General features: G+C 48.2%; 1 protein-coding gene across 2 annotated transcripts in view; it reads left to right on the top strand.

Moving 5' to 3' along the window:
- The window catches only part of ACBD5 (acyl-CoA binding domain containing 5), a 77288-nt gene that overhangs the window by 40332 nt on the left and 16979 nt on the right, over positions 1-19977 (top strand). For both annotated transcript variants that reach the window (XM_075315534.1, XM_075315533.1), the window contains 2 exons: positions 8315-8470; positions 10609-10818. In XM_075315534.1, coding sequence (XP_075171649.1) covers positions 8315-8470; positions 10609-10818 — 366 coding nt within the window. The remainder of the gene's footprint in view (positions 1-8314; positions 8471-10608; positions 10819-19977) is intronic.

The raw sequence follows: 19977 nt of genomic DNA, 5'->3' as shown, positions 1-19977 counted from the left end.
GACAGCAGATGGAGGGGAGTGGGATTTTCTTCTGACACTTGTGCTTATAGGGAGCGAGCGGTGATTTATCCTTTAAAGAATCTGCCCATAGCACCTATTACACCAACAGGCCTCACTCTGCAGATCAGAGGCCGTTATATAGGAGGCCGATAATGCACAAGCTCTGATGTAGGTAATTATCAGCGCATTGATTGCCTGAATAGCGGAGAACTGTCTGCATTGTGGTCGGCAAAAAAAGAGCACTTCAAGATCAGCACTTCTGCTGACGCGGCACATTTCTACATTACAGTGGTGCATTATAGCCCTGGGTCCTTCCTCTACATTATCCTAATTGTTAGCTGGGATGTATATCTGCCCACAAATTACCTATAAGAGCCTGGAAGAAATAGCCGACTCATTGTTTGAGAAATTCATAAACTGGTAAACCATAATTCTTTTTAAAGAGGTAGTGTATTTTAATACAATTAGCCTTTTAAAGGGGTTGTCCATAACTAATACGTGAGATCAGTAGTCATCCAACACAAAGGGGCCCCATCACCGATCTGCCATTACCTGCTCCGATGGCAGCTGGATTTAGATAATGTACCGAGCTGGAACAGCACTGTATACTTAACTGTTCTTGGGTATTGCAGCTCTTTTCCTATTCAAGTCAGTGGTAGCGGATCTGCAGGACCCAGCAGTGGCTGTCACGCTGGTGGGTGTGGACCCACTGCGCCACAGGGCAGGGCTTACCTTGAAGGGGCCTAACTAAGTAACTACCTGGTTCTTCATTAAAGCCACTGATGGTGTAGATAGGCTTGTGCTGTAGGTAGCCACCAGGTACCACTCTTGGGCAGTCCCTGGTACTGCAGCAGCTGACTCTTAGGGGTACTTTACACGTTGCGGCATCGCTAGCATCGGCTAGCGATGCCGAGCGCGATAGTACCCGCCCCCGTCACACATGCGATATGTGGTGATTGCTGTCGTAGCGAACATTATCGCTACGGCAGCTTCACACACTTCACACAGACATACCTGCTCGGCGACGTCACTGTGACTACCGAACTATTCCTCCTTCAAGGGTGAGGTGCGTTCGGCGTCACAGCGACGTCACCGCGACGTCACTAATCAGCCGGCTAATAGAAGCGGAGGGGCGGAGATGAGCGGGACATAACATTCCGCCCACCTTCTCCCTTCCGCATTGCCGTCGGGACGCAGATAAGGAGATGTTTGTCGCTCCTGCGGGTTTACACACAGCGATGTGTGGAGCTGCAAGAACGTCAAACAACATCGTACCTGCGGTCTACCCGACATTATGGAAATGAATGACACTACACAGATCAACGATTTATGACGCATTTGCGATCGTTTATCGTCGCACAAAGGATTTACACGCTGCGATGTCGTTACTGGTGCCGGATGTGCGTCACTAACGACGTGACCCTGACGATATTTTGGTAGCGATGTCACAACGTGTAAAGCCCCCCTAAGAGTCAGGGTGCAGGTATCAACTAACAGGCAGGTCTGACTCAGAGTGACTAGTGGAATAGGTTCAGTAGAGATGGATTGGGTTCCGGTTAGGTGTCCCAGGGCAGGTACTGGAATGCTGGATGCAGAACCGGGTCTGGGGCACAGAAGGGACCTGAGGCAAAGTCAAAGGACTGGAATAGGTTCGGGATACAGGAAATGTGCAAGGTCACAAGTACTCTACTCTTTCACAGTTACGGGTTTTCAGGGAGCTGGAGCAATAGACACAAATAAGACCTATTGCTCATGCACCTTCCAAAAGGGCCATAACAGGAGGCCTATGTGGTGTGTGCAGGTCCAGGGTACAGGGAGCCACAGCGGGAAGCGAAGTTTCAGAAGTAGAGCAGTCGGAGTGGTGAGAGCGCTGGCGTCCATGCACTCCACCCGGCAACAGTACTGTACCCGCTTTCTTATGCCCCCTCCTTTCCAGGCCGGAAAGGAATTTCTTCAGAAGAAGAGGACTATCCATATTCTCTCTGGGCTTCCACATTGTCTCCTCAGGACCAAAACTTTTCCAATCTACCAGGAATAGGGTCATCCCTCTAACCTTTTTCATAGCCAAGATGTTCTTAACTGCAAAAGACATCCTCTGAACTGACTGGCGAAGGAGTTGCACTAGAGTCCTTAAATAAGCGGCTCAGAACCACTGGCTTGAGGGGGAACACATGGAAAGAGTTAGGTGCAGGAAGCTACAGCTTCAAGAGACTGGGTTGATAAACTTGTGGACCTCAAAGGGACCGGTAAAGCGGGGACACAGCTTATAAAAGGCACTTTGAGACTGATGTACCTTGAAGAGAGCCACACCTTGACGAAAAGATAGTGGATCCAAGTGTCTCTTGTCTGCGTGTTTCTTCATCCGTTAAGACGACTTTTCAGGTGTGGCTTTAGTGTCCTCGCACATGTTGGAAAAGTCTTTAATGAGATTATCGGCTGCAGTAATGCCCAAAGTCGTTTGACACCAGAAGAAGAACATTGGGCTGTTGTCCGTAAATGATGTAGAACGGAGAACTATCTGAAGCCTTGGTTGTTATAAGAGAACCCCGCTAAAGGCAAAACCTTGACCCAATTGTGGTGGTGCACGTTGGTAAAATGCAACAAGAAGTTGATCAGGGCCTGGTTGATGCGCTCCACCTGACCATTGGACAGAGGGTAGTAGGCAGCAGAGACGTTGAGTGAAACATTCAGCAACTTGCAGGTAGCCCTCTGGAGTCTGGATGTAAATTGGACACACCTATCAGATACAATGTGGCGCGGTAATCCATGAAGGCGGAACATATGCTGAATGAACTTAAATTAGCCGAAAGAAGACCAGACAGAGGAGTAAAGTGGGCCAATTTAGAAAACCAGTCCACTACCACCCAAATGTCAGAGCACCCAGTAGACTCAGGAAGATCTGTGATGAAGTCCATCGCGATGTGCTACTAGGGAGCGGAAGGCACGGGTAGTGGCAACAGTTGTCTACAGTAATTTTTTTTAGGGGTCTTCTTATGAGCACCCAAGGGTTAGGTGGAAACAAAGTTCTCAGTGCCTTTCCACAAAGTTGGCCACCAATACTGACGTAAGCTGAGAAGAACCGTCTACTTCTGCCCAGCATGACCAGCCAGCTTAGATGAGTTACTCCACTGCAGAATTAATCTCCTATCTGCGTCCTTGGAGGAACCTGAGAACCATTCGCACGAGCCACAATAAATATATTGGTGGGCTCAATGATGTGCTGAGGCTCTTCCTCTTGATCGATAGATAAAAAGGACCTAGAGAGCTCATCCGCATTTACGGTACATTTTTGTCTGCCGTCCAGAAATGGAGAATAAAGTCGAAGTGGGCAAAAAATAGTAACTAACGGGCTTGACGACGATTCAGCCTTTGTGCTGACTGCAGGTAGGCCATGTTATTGTGGTCGGTGTAAATAAAAACTAGATGGACAACACCATCAAGAAGATAACACCACCCCTCTAAAGCCATCTTTATCGCCAGCAACTCACGATTAGAGTTGAGCGGACTGGCAATAATCCGGGTCCGGCGGATCAGCGGCCGGTTGACAAAGAAGTCCGGATCCGATCCAGAATCCAGCCTCATATATGTCAATGGGGAGCGGAATTCAGCCGGATTTTGCCGGTCCGGGTCTGCTCAACACTACTCACGATCAAAGATAGAATAGTTGCATTCGGGCACTGAAAAGGCCTTTGAGAATAAACCACAGTTACCGTTTGCCAAGAGGAAGATTTCTACATAAGACCTGATTGGCTCAAGAGGATGAAGCATCCACTTCCAGAACGAACTATGTGATGGTCTCCGGTCCTTGAGACAGGGATCTGTGGAGGGGACTGGAGTATCAGAATCAGGGTGACTGGAGCGGTGAGAACACCGGAGTGCCGAATGCCTGCTGGTGGCGTTACAGTTGCGACTACACGATGTATGGAACTGTGCAATGCAGCTCCATCCAAGCTATATATGGCTGACTCCTACTGATCTGATATTGATCACCTATCTTAGATAATGTCTTCCTTTACTATGATATGACAGAACGGCGGGTGGTGCAGCGCTCACGGGCACCAGCGTAGTCCTGTAATAGGAGCCACTGGTGTAACAAGTCGGTACATTCAATTTCTTCCCTTCTAAATCTTCCTCCATGACCTGTGAGTGATTTTAATGAGAGGTTGGAACGACCTCAGCAACTCAGCCAAAAAGTGGAGATCACGTAACGTTACAGAGCGTGGGGCTGAGGGGCAATGGGCTGTAAAGTCACCAACACTCTTCTGACTCCACAGCTGCAGAATCCAATCTTCCTGTGGTATTAACAGCAGTAGAAAAACTGTGCCGCCACCAGGAGCCTCATGGCCGAGCAGCTGCATGCAACCTTACATCACCAAGCACAGTGTCAAAGATCGAATGGAGTGGTGTAAAGCAGCCGCCACTGGACTCTGGATTAGCGGGAATATGTTCTGTGAAGTGACGGATCACACTTCTAGAAATCTCATGGACGAGTCTGAAGAAGGCCATTTCAGGGAAGGCAAATTTTATTCCCGAGTGATTTGGCTGGCCACACAGAGCCCTGAGCTTAACCTGATCCAGAAGCTTTGGGATGAACTAGATTGTGAGCCTGGCCCTCTCTTCCAACATCAGTGTTGTGGGATCAATGGGTAAAGAAATCCCTCAGACCCCTCCCCCCCTTCAAAAAAAATAAATTGTACAAAACCCTAGAAGGGCAGAAGCTCTTATAGAGGCTGGTGGATTAACTCCATGTTGTTGCCTGTGTATTTATATTGGGACGCCATAAAAGCTCCTATAGATGTAATATGTAGATGTCTGAACACTATATATGGTCTTGGCCGCTGTACTGCAACTCAGTGTCAGGGTGGTGGCAATCGTCTTATAGCCTCTGCCATCTTTATATAGAGCAACAATTCTTTTTTCAGATCCTCAGAGAATTCTTTGCCATGAGGTGCCACGGTGAACTTCCAGTGACCAGTATGAGAGACTTTTCAGCAATATCATTATCATCACAGATAGGATAACATGTACAGTAGATAACAGAGGATCCATCATTCACAACCCTTGATGTCACAGCTCACCTCCTTCCCCTCCATGTACAATAATTTTTGCCGAGAACACAACATGCACAAATAATGTGCCAACAAATAAGGTCTATTTCAGTCATTTGCTGCTAGTGCAGATTTCACTTGCTGGTCATGTGTGATCAGGCCTCTAGGCTGTTTTTCCCACCTCGTCACTTATCTCCACTTGGGACAGCTGCTATATACAATCTATTTGTTTTGTCTTTTGGGATTTTTTTTCTTGTCGAGCAAAGTTCAGTATGTCCCTGTCTTCAGCCGTCCTTAGACATTGGCTATCTCGACTCCAGATATTTTCTGGCCTCGGTTATAACCCTCCATTAGTATGTAGATTTAGGGAGAGTTTTTTTACAGTGGGGAACTTCTGGTGCCTTTGACCCTGGGGAAAAACATGAAAAGAAGTGCCAAATAAATCCAAAATAGTCAATAATATTTGTCCGGTGAGCGGTCAGCCAGCTGGCACATGTACACATTAGCCTCTCTGCAGACCCCACTGATAACTAACGCTGTACGAGGCTTTTTAATGTCTAACACAGAATATAGCCAAAAATAGGAGAAAACCTGCTTTACATTCCCAGTAAAATGGCCTTCTGGTTTATGCAAATATGGTTTATCTATTGGTGATTAAAGGTTTTGCTATTTTACAAACTTTCAGTAAAGTTATCTGTTTTTCAGTGAATGAAGAGCTGGAGTGACGCAGGTTGCTAACCTTTTTTTGTTATCATTGATGTTTCACTGCAAGAAAACGGAAAAATGTGCAACTATATTTTGTGTGGCAAATATTCTATTCTTTTCTCAGGATCTCTGCTTGCAGTCAGTGAATGAGGAACTCTATTCTTCTAGAGGATGAAAACTGATTGTTAAATGTGATGATGGCACAGATTACAGTTTACTACACTACAGTTATACAGTTACCAGAATGGTCACCTTTATCATTAGTACATAACCAAAGCCTAATTGATCTGCCCTGAGGAGGGCAGATCAAAGTATTGTACTGTGCCTGCGCAGGACCTCAATGCCGGCACGTGTGCATGACATAGGACGCGTCATGCACCCAGGCTTGAGAAGAAAGAGTACAAAGATGGCCGAAAGAGGAGGCGCCGCACCTGGAGAACGGAGCCACCCATATGACCATTCTACACCGTACCAACCGTTTAGGTATTTTGTAAAGTCATTTTTACGTTCTACACAGCGGCCTGGGCTCTTATACACAGCATGTTAGAATTTTGTATATAAGACACTATAAAGAAAAAGACATAGATCGCACATCCCAAAAAATACAATGATCTAAAGCCGTTAGGCAAAAAATTAAATAGAACATGAGGTTCTTTGTTACCATTCTGATAAGATTGTATTAAGCCCACTGCCACGTCACGGCAAACCTCTTGAGTGGATCCCTATTCTAAACCTTATAGTGCGGCACTGTGCACTAACCACTACTGCAGCGACAAAGCGCCAGCAGGGCAGGTGACCTGGTGCCTCACAGCGCCCATGCTGCAAGGCAAAGCCCCCATGGCTCCAGGCCCCACCACCCCACTAACACGACACCACCACAACAGCGGCCACCACACAGTACCAGCACACTGTGTGAGGAGCTGCGCACTCCCCTCCCACTGGCTCCCATATGTGAACTGGGAGCAAAAAAAAAGGTTGACCCCTCTTGCAGTCTCCTGCTGATTAAAATCACCTGTGCCAAATGGGGGGAGTGCAGATGCAAGCAAAAAGCAGAGGGGTATAGAATGTTGTATAACACACTATAAGGAAAATCAGGCAAAGAGATTTGATGTTCTTTGCCTGCTGTCCTGATGAAGGGAGCTGTGACTCCTGAAACGCGTTGACTTGTGCATGAAAATAAAGAAGCATTAATCTCCTTCTGAATCCGTTTGGGTCCTTGATGGGATATTGAGAACCCTTTCTTCTTCTACTCTCTGTTATATCCCTTATCTTGGAGGTAGGTTTGATGGTAACCAGGTCCGAGCCACCAGCATGACCCTAACTACTCTCTGGGCCCGGATCTTACTTCTACTCGGGGTGGGCCGGAAAACACAAAACCCCACAAAACGACACTGACAAGGGAGAACGGAAACTCTTACACACTGCACTCAACACACACAGGAGAGACAATATGTGTACTGGGGAGTAACGAAAAAGGGGAGGAAGAAACGCACAACTGGGAAATGCTCACACCACTCAGAAGGGCAGCACGGATCACCATAAACAGGAGATACACAAGACCAGGATCGCTAAAGCTATCATCAGCACATACAGGAAGGAAGCCGTGCACTAAATAGGGAGGAGACAGCTGTACTTGGCATTATGCAACCTGAGCCACTTAGGTCTTACTCACCAGTCTATAGGGATTAACTTCTGCAGAGCTGAAGACCAGTGAACCTGAACCAGCCGACACCCGGCTCTGGCTCAACAAACCAGAAGCCTCAGGTTGCTTGTCAGACTCTGCAGTGTGAATTGAGTCTGACGCCACAAAGCCAGCAGGTGTGTGCAGAGCTGAACGTCGCATGACAAACTCATAGCCTAACATGTTTCATCCTGTGGAAGTAAAGAATGAAGGTTCACTGGCTGCAAGCAGAGATACTGAGAAAAGAACACGAAAATTACTATAAAAATAAAGTGAAACATTTCTTCTAATTTATTAGCAAGTAAACATTTTTTGAGAGAGAAATTGATCATCTAGGCAAGTGGTCAACAACCTGCGTCACTCCAGCTCTTGTTAAACTAAAACTCCCAACATGTTTTATAGCCTGGTTATTCTGCTCTGAACAGATTATATTGTTTTATGGAGCTTTCCCGCATTGGTTACATAGGACCGTATGCACTCGGGTTATGGCCAATGTGTCCTTTTGGCATTACGAGGGGCCATTATGCAGATTACTGTATAACAGAGCGCTTTTCTGTTGAATATAGTAGTAGTTTGTAGGTGACATGAGACTTTTATACACCTTGACAGTGGCAAATATTGCAGCTTTTCATCAGAGATACACACTGGGGAATAGTCACATTAAATTACATCGTAATTGCCCCTAGGTGGTGCTAGAGAGGCAGTTTTCTCACTTTTCATAGCGGGCTGTTTTGCTTTTTTTTTTCCCAGAGTGCATTGCTCTTCTTACTGGATCTCCTTAAGGAGAATTAGTAGCTTCCAAGACTTTATATTAAAAAGTGCTTGTCTGCTCTGCCACAGCGGAAATGTGACAGATCTATGTGACTTTACCTTCCTGTAGATCTCAGCTCTGCGCTGACGTCCACCCCTAACTGTAAGGCTGTGAATGGGAAAGCGGAGAGCAGTGATAGCGGAGCGGAGTCCGAAGGAGAGGAGAACGGAGCGCCGGAGGAGGAAGACGAGGATGAGGAAGATGAGACTGAGTTAAATGAGAAAGGTATTCTGGTCTGATGGGTTTTATGCTCATATTCTGTATAATAAAAACTTGATTTGGAGCATAGAGGAAACCTCTTTCAGACATCTTCACCTACCGACACGGACTTGTATTATCTTGTATGCGGGACTCTTAATAGGTTTAAGTGGTCCAGGATTTGAAAAAGGGGTCTGCTTTTTTTCCTAGAACAGTGCCACTTCTTACTACAGGATGTATCTGGTATTGCAGCTCATGTACTTGAATGGGTGTGAGCTGCAATACCAGACATAGATAAAGATGACGCTGTTTGTTTTTTTTCTTCAATTGTGGCAATCCACCAACTAGGTGTTTAATGTATGATAGTGGGGGGTCTAAACATTGGGGGAATTCAGTGATCGTGAAAACAGGGGTTGTGATGTGGTGTGAGTGGAGCTGTGGTACGGTTGCCGAGGGATGTCGCGTGTCCGGGAGTGAACCCAATGGCCCGTACACCAGATTACCTTGGAGGAGCTAACCTATAGCAAACCCCTATACAGGCATTGTCAGGTGCAGCCCCAGGGGGACTAAATGCTCAGCAGCCAGGACCAGTGGAGTTGGCTCTGATGGACTGGTGAGTCTCTGATGTCCGGTACTGGTGTACTCAGACATGGCAGCACGGAGGTGATGGCTCAGATGTGGCAGCACGGAGGTGATGGCTTAGACATGGCAACATGGAGGTTTAGAGGGTAACAGGCTCTGGGAAGAGACACAGCTTAGCAGGAACAAGTTACTGGGACAAGACACAAGGGCGCAGGATCAGACACAGTAAGGGTATGTGCGCACGTTGCTTTTTACCTGCTTTTTACCTGCTTTTTTGCTGCTTTTTCTTCTGCGCTGTATAATGCCAAAATGGATGTGTTCTTCTATTCAAGCAAAGTCTATGGGAATTTGGGTTTCTTGTTCACACTATGTTGTTCAAAATGCTGCCTTTTTGTGGCAGAACTTTGGTCAAAAACTCAGCTTTGCAGTGCAAAACCCAAATGGCAAAAACAATTGACATGTTGCTTCTTTGAAAAGCTGAGTTTTTGACCAAAGTTCTGCCTCAAAAAGCCAGCATTTTGAACAACATAGTGTGAACAAGAAACCCAAATTCCCATAGACTTTGCTTGAATAGAAGAACACATCCATTTTGGCATTAAACAGCGCAGAAGAAAAAGCAGCAAAAAAGCAGGTAAAAAGCAGGTAAAAAGCAACGTGCGCACATACCCTAACACGTATGGGACCTGAGAACAAAAAACGCACTAATGATAGGGGAGGCGCCTGGGCAACGTTGCATAAAGGGGAGGCAGGCTTAAATACCTTTAGGGTAATAGCTGACCTCAAGGATCACTTCCGGGTAATGGGACATGGCCCTTTAAGAAAGGGGGGGCGGCGCGCGCACCCTATGGGCACTCCCAGATGGCCTGTGTGTGGCCTGGAAACAGGAGGAGGCTGCGGCAGGAACAGGACGCATGAGCCAGCAGGCAGATGAGGAGTGCGGCGCTCCTGCCACATCCTGGAAGCGGCAGAGTGCGGAGGTGCCGCAGCAGGACTGGGCGCTACAAGCTGTAGTGTGCGCATGTATGATCACTGCTTCATTTACTCTGTTTTTGTCATGCATGCTCCCTACTGCTTCTATAGAATTGAGTGTAGCTGTGGTCGTACCACGTCATTCACATGAAGGACACGGGATCTCCATTCTCAAGATTGGTGGGTGTCTCATTGGTCGGACCCCCAATGATTACACATTGATCACCCACTGTATGCTGTGGATAGGTGACAAATGTTGTGTATGACAAGTAAAACATAGCAGCAAGGCTGGGTTAACACTTGTCTGCAGTGGGACCCTCTAATAATACAGATCCCATCATCATCCAGAACTTTCATATATTGTATATACCACATAGTATGAGAGTGAGCAGAGTCTCTGTATGACCAGCGGATATATAGATATATGTACAGATTATATAGGAGCCGGACAGCAGAGTCTGTGTACGGCCAGTGGATGTAGTGTTATATGTACAGATTATATAGGGGCCGGACATCACAGTCTGTGTACGGCCAGCAGATGTAGTGTTAATAAAAGTGGTGAATATTTTCATGTCGCATGAAATTCAGTGGTCATTACAATTTTTCTTTTCCAGAGGGAAAATTGGTGAAGGACGATGCCACTCCTGTACCCGGCCCAGATCCTACAATTGCTAATGGTTTGCACATAAATCACATTGACCACATTCCAGATATCCCCAATCATGTACCCAACAAGTCTGATCTCAATGACACCGCAAATCAGATCAATGGAAATCCAGAGAGCACACAGGATGATACTGGGAAACACGTGGACGCCAGTAAAGGTCAGTGCGCCGTCCATTTATTATTTATCCATTATAGGGCACTGACATGAAATCAGCCTGTTGCAAGAAAACAAACAGCCCTGAGACTCTGAACTACAACTTATTAAAACAAAAAAGGATAGTAAAAAAAAAAAAGTGTGTATGTAGTTTATATATATATATATATATATATATATATATATATATATATATATATATATATATATATATATATACAGTTAGGTCCAGAAATATTTGGACAGTGACACAATTTTCGCGAGTTGGGCTCTGCATGCCACCACATTGGATTTGAAATGAAACCTCTACAACAGAATTCAAGTGCAGATTGTATCGTTTAATTTGAAGGTTTGAACAAAAATATCTGATAGAAATTGTAGGAATTGTACACATTTCTTTACAAACACTCCACATTTTAGGAGGTCAAAAGTAATTGAACAAATAAACCAAACCCAAACAAAATATTTTTATTTTCAATATTTTGTTGCGAATCCTTTGGAGGCAATCACTGCCTTAAGTCTGGAACCCATGGACATCACCAAACGCTGGGTTTCCTCCTTCTTAATGCTTTGCCAGGCCTTTACAGCCGCAGCCTTCAGGTCTTGCTTGTTTGTGGGTCTTTCCGTCTTAAGTCTGGATTTGAGCAAGTGAAATGCATGCTCAATTGGGTTAAGATCTGGTGATTGACTTGGCCATTGCAGAATGTTCCACTTTTTTGCACTCATGAACTCCTGGGTAGCTTTGGCTGTATGCTTGGGGTCATTGTCCATCTGTACTATGAAGCGCCGTCCGATCAACTTTGCGGCATTTGGCTGAATCTGGGCTGAAAGTATATCCCGGTACACTTCAGAATTCATCCGGCTACTCTTGTCTGCTGTTATGTCATCAATAAACACAAGTGACCCAGTGCCATTGAAAGCCATGCATGCCCATGCCATCACGTTGCCTCCACCATGTTTTACAGAGGATGTGGTGTGCCTTGGATCATGTGCCGTTCCCTTTCTTCTCCAAACTTTTTTCTTCCCATCATTCTGGTACAGGTTGATCTTTGTCTCATCTGTCCATAGAATACTTTTCCAGAACTGAGCTGGCTTCATGAGGTGTTTTTCAGCAAATTTAACTCTGGCCTGTCTATTTTCTTTATCGTTCCTTATGGGAGACCCAAACCATGGGTGTATAGCTTCTGCCTCCGGAGGACACACAAAGTACTACACTCAAACGTGTAGCTCCTCCCTCCGGGCTATATACACCCCCTGGATGACAATCTAAACAGTTCAATGCTTTGTGTTTCAGGAGGTCACACACACTTGCATTCTCTGATATTTTTTTTTTTTAATTTTAAAGATTTGGAAGAAAAGCGGGTCCAGTCTGGACTCCCGGCATGTCCCTTCACACCCCACACTGTCGGCGGTGCTGTTAAGGTTGACTTTACAAGGCTGGAGCCTTCACATGCCGCGCTCCTTCACATCCTCTGAGAGGCTCTGGGTTGAAGTGGGAGCCGTCACGGTCCTCTCTGCTTGCAGAAGACCGGTCTCCATCCGCAGCCCTGTCTGGTTCCTGCTGGAAGGAGCGTTCACCCCCCCTCAGGGACTGGCCCTGCGTCTCAAAAGCTAAGTATTGAGACGTTTTTCAGGGGTCCCGGGTACTTTTATTAGGGGGACAGTATGTGTTTTATCGTTACTGTAAATTCCGGCCGGTTCTGGGGGTTTCCCCTGAGAACCGCGCCGAAGGTGCCTGCTCGTCGGCCGCATTTTAAAATCTAGGCCCCGGCTTCAGTTTGGGCCTAGTTTCGGTTTCGGCTTCTCTGCATGTCATGCATACAGGATGCATAGCGTGGCGCCGCCCACCGCCCGGCCAGCAGAGGGGAGGACACTCCTCTCTGGGGAGATGTTCCCTCCCCTGTATCTCTCCCTGGCCCTCCGTTTTTCCCGCTCTTGGGCTAATACCCGCCCCCCCTCCTCCTTCCAGCGCCATTTTCTCAGCGTTCTTACACTGGACGGCGCTGGATGCTGCAGCTGCTGCTGTTTAGGAAGGCTGACGCTTCACTGGGGCTTTGAGCTGTGGAATCCGGAGGGCACACAGAGAGCGGTTTGGTAAGCCACAACCTCTGGTTGTGGGCTTTTTATTACACTCTCAGGGCATTCTACAGGAGTGTATTCTTGCTGCAGAGCTTCCACCTCAGCAGCATGTCTGTCACCCGAAGCAAGGCTGCAAACATGTACGCTATATGCACTGCTTGTAAGCTCATTCTGCCAGAGCCAAGCACATACCCACATTGTGATGCCTGTGCTAATATGGTTGTGTCTCAGCCTGGAGCCTCCTCAGGGGTCCCTCCGGCTGCTCTGGCACCGGTGGCTGAACCCCCGGCTTGGGTAGCATCTTTTTCACAAGCTATTTCCCAGTCCTTTGCCGACTCCATGGGGCAGCTGTCCCGGACACTGCTGACCATGCATCAGCCCCCTTCTCAGGGTGCCTCTGCTGCTCCGAGCTCTGCAGAGCTCTCAGAGCATGTCCTAGGACTCCGTCCCCCTAAACGGAGACGCAGGGACCCTTCTCCTTCCTCTTCCCACGGCTCTGATTCACGTGCCGAGGTGCAGGGCGAGGAGGATTCGTTTACTGTGGGCTCAGACGCTACCTCTATGTACCCCATTGACTTGTCTGAGGGTGATGCGGATGTTAGTGACTTGATTGCGTCCATTAACTCCGTACTGAACCTCAACCCACCAGAGTCAGAGGAACAAGCCTCTCTGGTAGAGATACACCAGTTTACCTCACCTAAGAAAGCTAGGAGTATGTTTTTTTAACCACTCCAGCTTTCACACCACTGTTACCAAGCCCAGGGCCTGTCCTGACAAACGTTTTCCGAAGCGTAGTTCAGATGACCGTTTTCCTTTTCCACCAGAGGTGGTTAAGGAATGGGCCCAGTCCCCAAAGGTAGACCCTCCGGTGTCCAGAATCTCAGCCCGCACAGTCGTAGCTGTGGCTGATGGCACTTCTCTTAAGGATCCCACTGACCGCCAGGTTGACCTTCTGGCCAAGTTTGTATATGAGGCGGCAGGAGCCTCGTTCTCCCCGTCTTTTGCGGCAGTGTGGGCTCTTAAGGCAGTCTCTGCCTCTCTGGCGGAGATACATTCCCTTACCAGGGACTCTATTCCTGAGACGGATGCCTTAACTTCTCAAGCTTCGGCTTTTGCATCCTACGCCATGTCTGCCATCCTGGAGGCTTCTCACCGCACGGCGGTGGCCTCCGCTAACTCCCTCGCGATCCGCAGGATCTTGTGGCTTCGAGAGTGGAAAGCAGACGCTTCCTCTAAGAAGTACCTTGCGAGTCTCCCTTTTGCTGGGTCCCGGCTGTTTGGGGAACAGCTGGATGACATAATTAAGGAAGCTACTGGCGGGAAGAGTACTTCCTTGCCACAAACTAAAGCCAGGAAACCTGTCCAGGGCAGGAACCAATCGAGGTTTCGTTCCTTTCGTTCCTCTAACTGGTCATCCTCTAAGCCCTCGACCTCGTCCACTACCGCAGCCAAGGATCGTAAATCCAACTGGCGCGCAAAGCCGCGTCCTCAAAAGACCGGAGGAGCCGCTGCCACTAAGGCAGCCTCCTCTTGACTATCTGGCTGCGCCAGCAACGTCCTTGGTCGGTGGCAGGCTCTCCCACTTTGGCGACGTGTGGTTTCAACACGTCTCCGATCAGTGGGTGCGGGATATCATCTCCCACGGCTACAGGATAGAATTTTCTTCCAGCCCGCCAAACAGATTTCCCCCCCCCCCCTGCTCCAAAGCCGCCGCCTTCTCTCAGGCCGTGGCATCCCTGCAGGCCAACGGTGTAATTGTTCCGGTTCCCGCCTGGGAACGGTTCAGCGGTTTCTACTCAAACCTCTTTCTAGTCACCAAAAAGGACGGTTCCTTCCGGCCCATCCTGGATCTCAAGCTTCTCAACAAGCATGTTCAGGTGCGGCACTTTCGCATGGAATCTCTGAGATCGGTCATTGCCTCAATGACCCAAGGAGATTTTCTGGCATCCATCAACATCAGAGATGCCTATCTGCATGTGCCTATTGCGGTTCCACACCAGCGTTGGCTACGCTTTGCAATCGGAGAGGAACATTTCCAATTTGTGGCTCTCCCCTTCGGCTTAGCCACGGCCCCTCGAGTATTCACCAAGGTCATGGCAGCAGTGGTTGCGGTCCTGCACCTCCAGGGGTTGGCAGTGATTCCCTACCTGGACGACCTAGTCAAGGCCTCATCCAGTGCAGACTGCCAGCGGAGTGTCTCTCTCACTCTCGCCACGCTAGTTCAGTTCGGGTGGCTTGTCAACCTGCCCAAGTCCACTCTGACCCCGACCCAGGTGCTTATGTACCTAGGGATGCAATTCGAGACTCTGCCGGCACTTGTCAAGTTGCCCTTAGTCAAACAGCAGTCCCTTCGTCTGGCGGTGCGCTCTCTGCTGAGGCACCGCCGTCATTCCATCAGACACCTCATGCAGGTGCTGGGTCAGATGGTGGCGTCAATGGAAGCGGTTCCCTTTGCCCAGTTCCATCTGCGTCCCCTGCAGCTGGACATTCTCCGCTGTTGGGACAAGCGGATCTCTTCCTTGCACAGGCTGGTGGCTCTGTCGTCACAGACCAGGAGCTCCCTTCAGTGGTGGCTTCGGCCCCTCTCTCTGTCACAGGGACGCTCCTTCCTGACTCCGTCCTGGGTGATCCTCACCACGGATGCCAGCCTCTCCGGTTGGGGAGCAGTATTTCTCCATCACCGAGCACAGGGCACTTGGACTCCGTCCGAATCAGCCCTCTCGATCAATGTGCTGGAGATCAGAGCTGTGTTTCTAGCTCTCCTAGCCTTTCACCACCTGTTGGCGGGCAGGCACATTCGAGTTCAGTCGGACAACGCGACAGCGGTTGCCTACATCAATCACCAGGGCGGGACTCACAGCCGTCTGGCGATGTTGGAGGTTCAACGAATCCTCCAGTGGACGGAGGACTCCAAGTCCACCATATCTGCAGTCCACATCCCAGGCGTGGAAAACTGGGAGGCCGATTATCTCAGCCGTCAAACCGTGGACAGCGGCGAGTGGGCCCTGCATCCGTCAGTGTTCAGATCAATCTGCCGCAAGTGGGGCACTCCGGAAGTGGATCTAATGGCATCCCGGCACAACAACAAGGTTCCAGTTTACGTGGCTCGCTCCCACGATCCTCAAGCCTTCGCAGCAGACGCACTGGTTCAAGATTGGTCTCAGTTCCGTCTGGCCTATGTGTTTCCCCCTCTAGCGCTCTTGCCCAGGGTTCTGCGCAAGATCAGAATGGAGGGCCGTCGAGTCATACTCATTGCTCCGGACTGGCCCAGGCGAGCTTGGTACCCAGACCTGCTCCGTCTGTCCGTAGAGGTGCCGTGGCATCTCCCGGACCGCCCAGACCTTCTCTCTCAAGGTCCGTTCTTCCGCCAGAATTCTGCGGCTCTCAGATTGACGGCGTGGCTCTTGAGTCCTGGATCCTGACGGCTTCAGGCATTCCCTCTGAGGTCATCTCCACCATGACTCAGGCTCGGAAGTCTTCCTCGGCCAAGATTTACCACAGGACTTGGAGGATTTTCCTGTCCTGGTGTCGCTCTTCCGACCATGCTCCTTGGCCGTTCTCCTTGCCGACCATCCTGTCCTTTCTACAGTCCGGTCTACAGCTAGGACTGTCCCTCAATTCCCTCAAGGGACAGGTGTCGGCTCTGTCGGTATTGTTCCAGCGGCGTATCGCCCGACTGGCCCAGGTGCGCACCTTCATGCAGGGCGAATCTCACATCATTCCTCCTTACCGGCGGCCCCTGGATCCCTGGGACCTTAATCTGGTCCTCACGGCCTTACAGAAACCCCCCTTTGAGCCTCTCAGGGAGGTTCCTTTGTTTAGACTTTCACAGAAAGTTGTTTTTCTAGTAGCCATAACTTCTCTCAGGAGAGTTTCTGATTTGGCTGCGCTCTCTTCGGAATCCCCCTTTTTGGTGTTTCACCAAGACAAGGTGGTTCTTCGTCCGACTCCGGACTTTCTCCCTAAGGTGGTGTCCCCTTTCCACCTTAACCAGGACATTTCATTGCCTTCTCTTTGTCCGGCTCCTGTGCATCGCTTTGAGAAGGCGTTGCACTCCTTAGATTTGGTGCGGGCGCTCCGAATCTATGTGTCACGCACCGCCGTTTTTAGGCGGTGCACCTCACTTTTTGTGCTAACCACTGGTCAGCGCAAGGGTCTCGCTGCTTCTAAACCGACCCTAGCTCGTTGGATCAGGTCGGCTATCACCGATGCCTACCAGTGTTCTCAGGTGCCTCCTCCGCCAGGGATTAAGGCGCACTCGACCAGAGCTGTCGGTGCCTCCTGGGCTTTCAGGCACCAGGCTACGGCTCAGCAGGTTTGTCAGGCTGCCACGTGGTCCAGTCTGCACACTTTTTCGAAGCACTACCAAGTGCATGCTCATGCTTCGGCAGATGCGAGCTTGGGCAGACGCATTCTTCAGGCGGCTGTCGCCCATTTGTGAAGTTAGGTTTTGCCTACTTCTCAGTTTGGTTTATTTCCCACCCATGGACTGCTTTGGAACGTCCCATGGTTTGGGTCTCCCATAAGGAACGATAAAGAAAAAGAGAATTTTGTTTACTTACCGTAAATTCTTTTTCTTATAGTTCCGACATGGGAGACCCAGCACCCTCCCTGTTGCCTGTTGGCAGTTTTTTGTTCCGTGTGTTTCACCGGCTGTTGTTAGTAGACAGAGTTCCGGTCTTTCCGAGTTTTACTCTATCTCCTCTACTTATGGGTGGATGTCCTCCTTCAGCTTTTGCACTGAACTGGTTAGATTGTCATCCAGGGGGTGTATATAGCCCAGAGGGAGGAGCTACACGTTTGAGTGTAGTACTTTGTGTGTCCTCCGGAGGCAGAAGCTATACACCACTGGTTTGGGTCTCCCATGTCGGAACTATAAGAAAAAGAATTTACGGTAAGTAAACAAAATTCTCTTTTTTGGAATTGATGAATGGTTTGCATCTAGATGTGAACCCTTTGTATTTACTTTCATGGAGTCTTCTCTTTACTGTTGACTTAGAGACAGATACACCTACTTCACTGAGAGTGTTCTGGACTTCAGTTGATGTTGTGAACGGGTTCTTCTTCACCAAAGAAAGTATGCGGCGATCATCCACCACTGTTGTCATCCGTGGACGCCCAGGCCTTTTTGAGTTCCCAAGCTCACCAGTCAATTCCTTCTTTCTCAGAATCTACCCGACTGTTGATTTTGCTACTCCAAGCATGTCTGCTATCTCTCTGATGGATTTTTTCTTTTTTTTCAGCCTCAGGATGTTCTGCTTCACCTCAATTGAGAGTTCCTTAGACCGCATGTTGTCTGGTCACAGCAACAGCTTCCAAATGCAAAACCACACACCTGTAATCAACCCCAGACCTTTTAACTACTTCATTGATTACAGGTTAACGAGGGAGACGCCTTCATAGTTAATTGCAGCCCTTAGAGTCCCTTGTCCAATTACTTTTGGTCCCTTGAAAAAGAGGAGGCTATGCATTACAGAGCTATGATTCCTAAACCCTTTCTCCGATTTGGATGTGAAAACTCTCATATTGCAGCTGGGAGTGTGCACTTTCAGCCCATATTATATATATATATATATAATTGTATTTCTGAACATGTTTTTGTAAACAGCTAAAATAACAAAACTTGTGTCACTGTCCAAATATTTCTGGACCTAACTATATATATATACACCATATTTTTTGGACCATAAGACGCACCCTGGGTAACGTCCCCAAATGCTCTACTAAGGTACCCCATCCTGCTAATGATCCTCCTGCCTTGTATATGATCCCCATCCTTGTGTATATGTACCCCATCCTGGTATATATTCCCATCCTGCTATATACCGCCATCGTGGTATAGCCCCCATCCTGCTACATAGCACTATCCTGGAATATGCCCTTATCCTGCTATATACCCCCATCCTGCTATATACCCCCATCCTGCTATATACCCCCCATCCATCCGGCTATATACCCCCATCCTGCTATATGGCCTGTATCCTATGGCACACAAAAAAAATAAATGATTGTACTCACGTTTCCTCGCTCCATGCAGCATCGCTCGTCCTCCTGTCAGTGCCGGCAGCAGCACTGCTTACCTGTGTGGAGCCGTCACCGTTGTCTGCAGCATCGCTCGTCCTCCTGTCTGCCTGTCAACTGACCTGTGTGGAGACTAACGGCGCGCACAGTGATGATGTCACCGCTCTCTACACAGATCAGCTGGCCGGCAGATAGGAGGAGATCGCGATGCTGCAGACAACTGTAACAGGTGAGTATACCGTACTTACTCACTGCGCCCCGCGCTGATGATGATGCGCGGGGGCAATGAATGCAGCCACACATGATCACACCAGGCTGTAGTTGCCAGGGGTGATCACGCTGGCCGAATGTTAATTATGCACGCACCCCCCGCCCATCATCCCGGCCACCTGTCAGCGCCGGCTTCAGCGCTAAGGGATGATTGGCGGGAGGATGGGCGTGCATATGAAATGAGCGTGCCCACGGCAGGCTGCTACAGCCTGCTCATACCCCTGATGACCCGCTCCACCGCAGCACCCTCATTCCCCGCAGCTACATTCAGACTATAAGACGCACCCCCCACTTTCCCCCAACATTTGGGGGGAAAAAAAATGCGTCTTCTAGTCCAAAAAATACGGTGTGTGTATGTATGTATGCATGTATGTGTATATGTATGCATATGTGTGTGTGTATATGTATATGTATGTATATATGTGTGTGTGTGTGTGTGTGTGTGTGTGTGTGTGTGTGTGTATATATATATATATATATATATATATATATATATATATATATATATATATATATATATATATATATATATATATATATATATATATATATATATATATATATATATATATATATATATATATATATATATAATATACACCTTTTTTAATATATACTGTGTGGAATTTGAGCAAACTTTAGCAGCACAAATCACAGGTGCAAGGTCTTCTGTGTATTCCATTTCCATCAGATAGACCAAAAAAATAAGGAAAGCAGCACTCCACTTTACAAAGAATTCAGACCTTTATTGGCCCATAGATGTATCATCAACGTTTCAATTCCTAGGAATCGT

This window comes from Anomaloglossus baeobatrachus, chromosome 6 (genome assembly GCF_048569485.1).
Source record: "Anomaloglossus baeobatrachus isolate aAnoBae1 chromosome 6, aAnoBae1.hap1, whole genome shotgun sequence".
Taxonomy (NCBI): domain Eukaryota; kingdom Metazoa; phylum Chordata; class Amphibia; order Anura; family Aromobatidae; genus Anomaloglossus; species Anomaloglossus baeobatrachus.
Note: the sequence above shows the minus strand (reverse complement) of the source record. Positions and strands in the feature narration are given on the sequence as shown.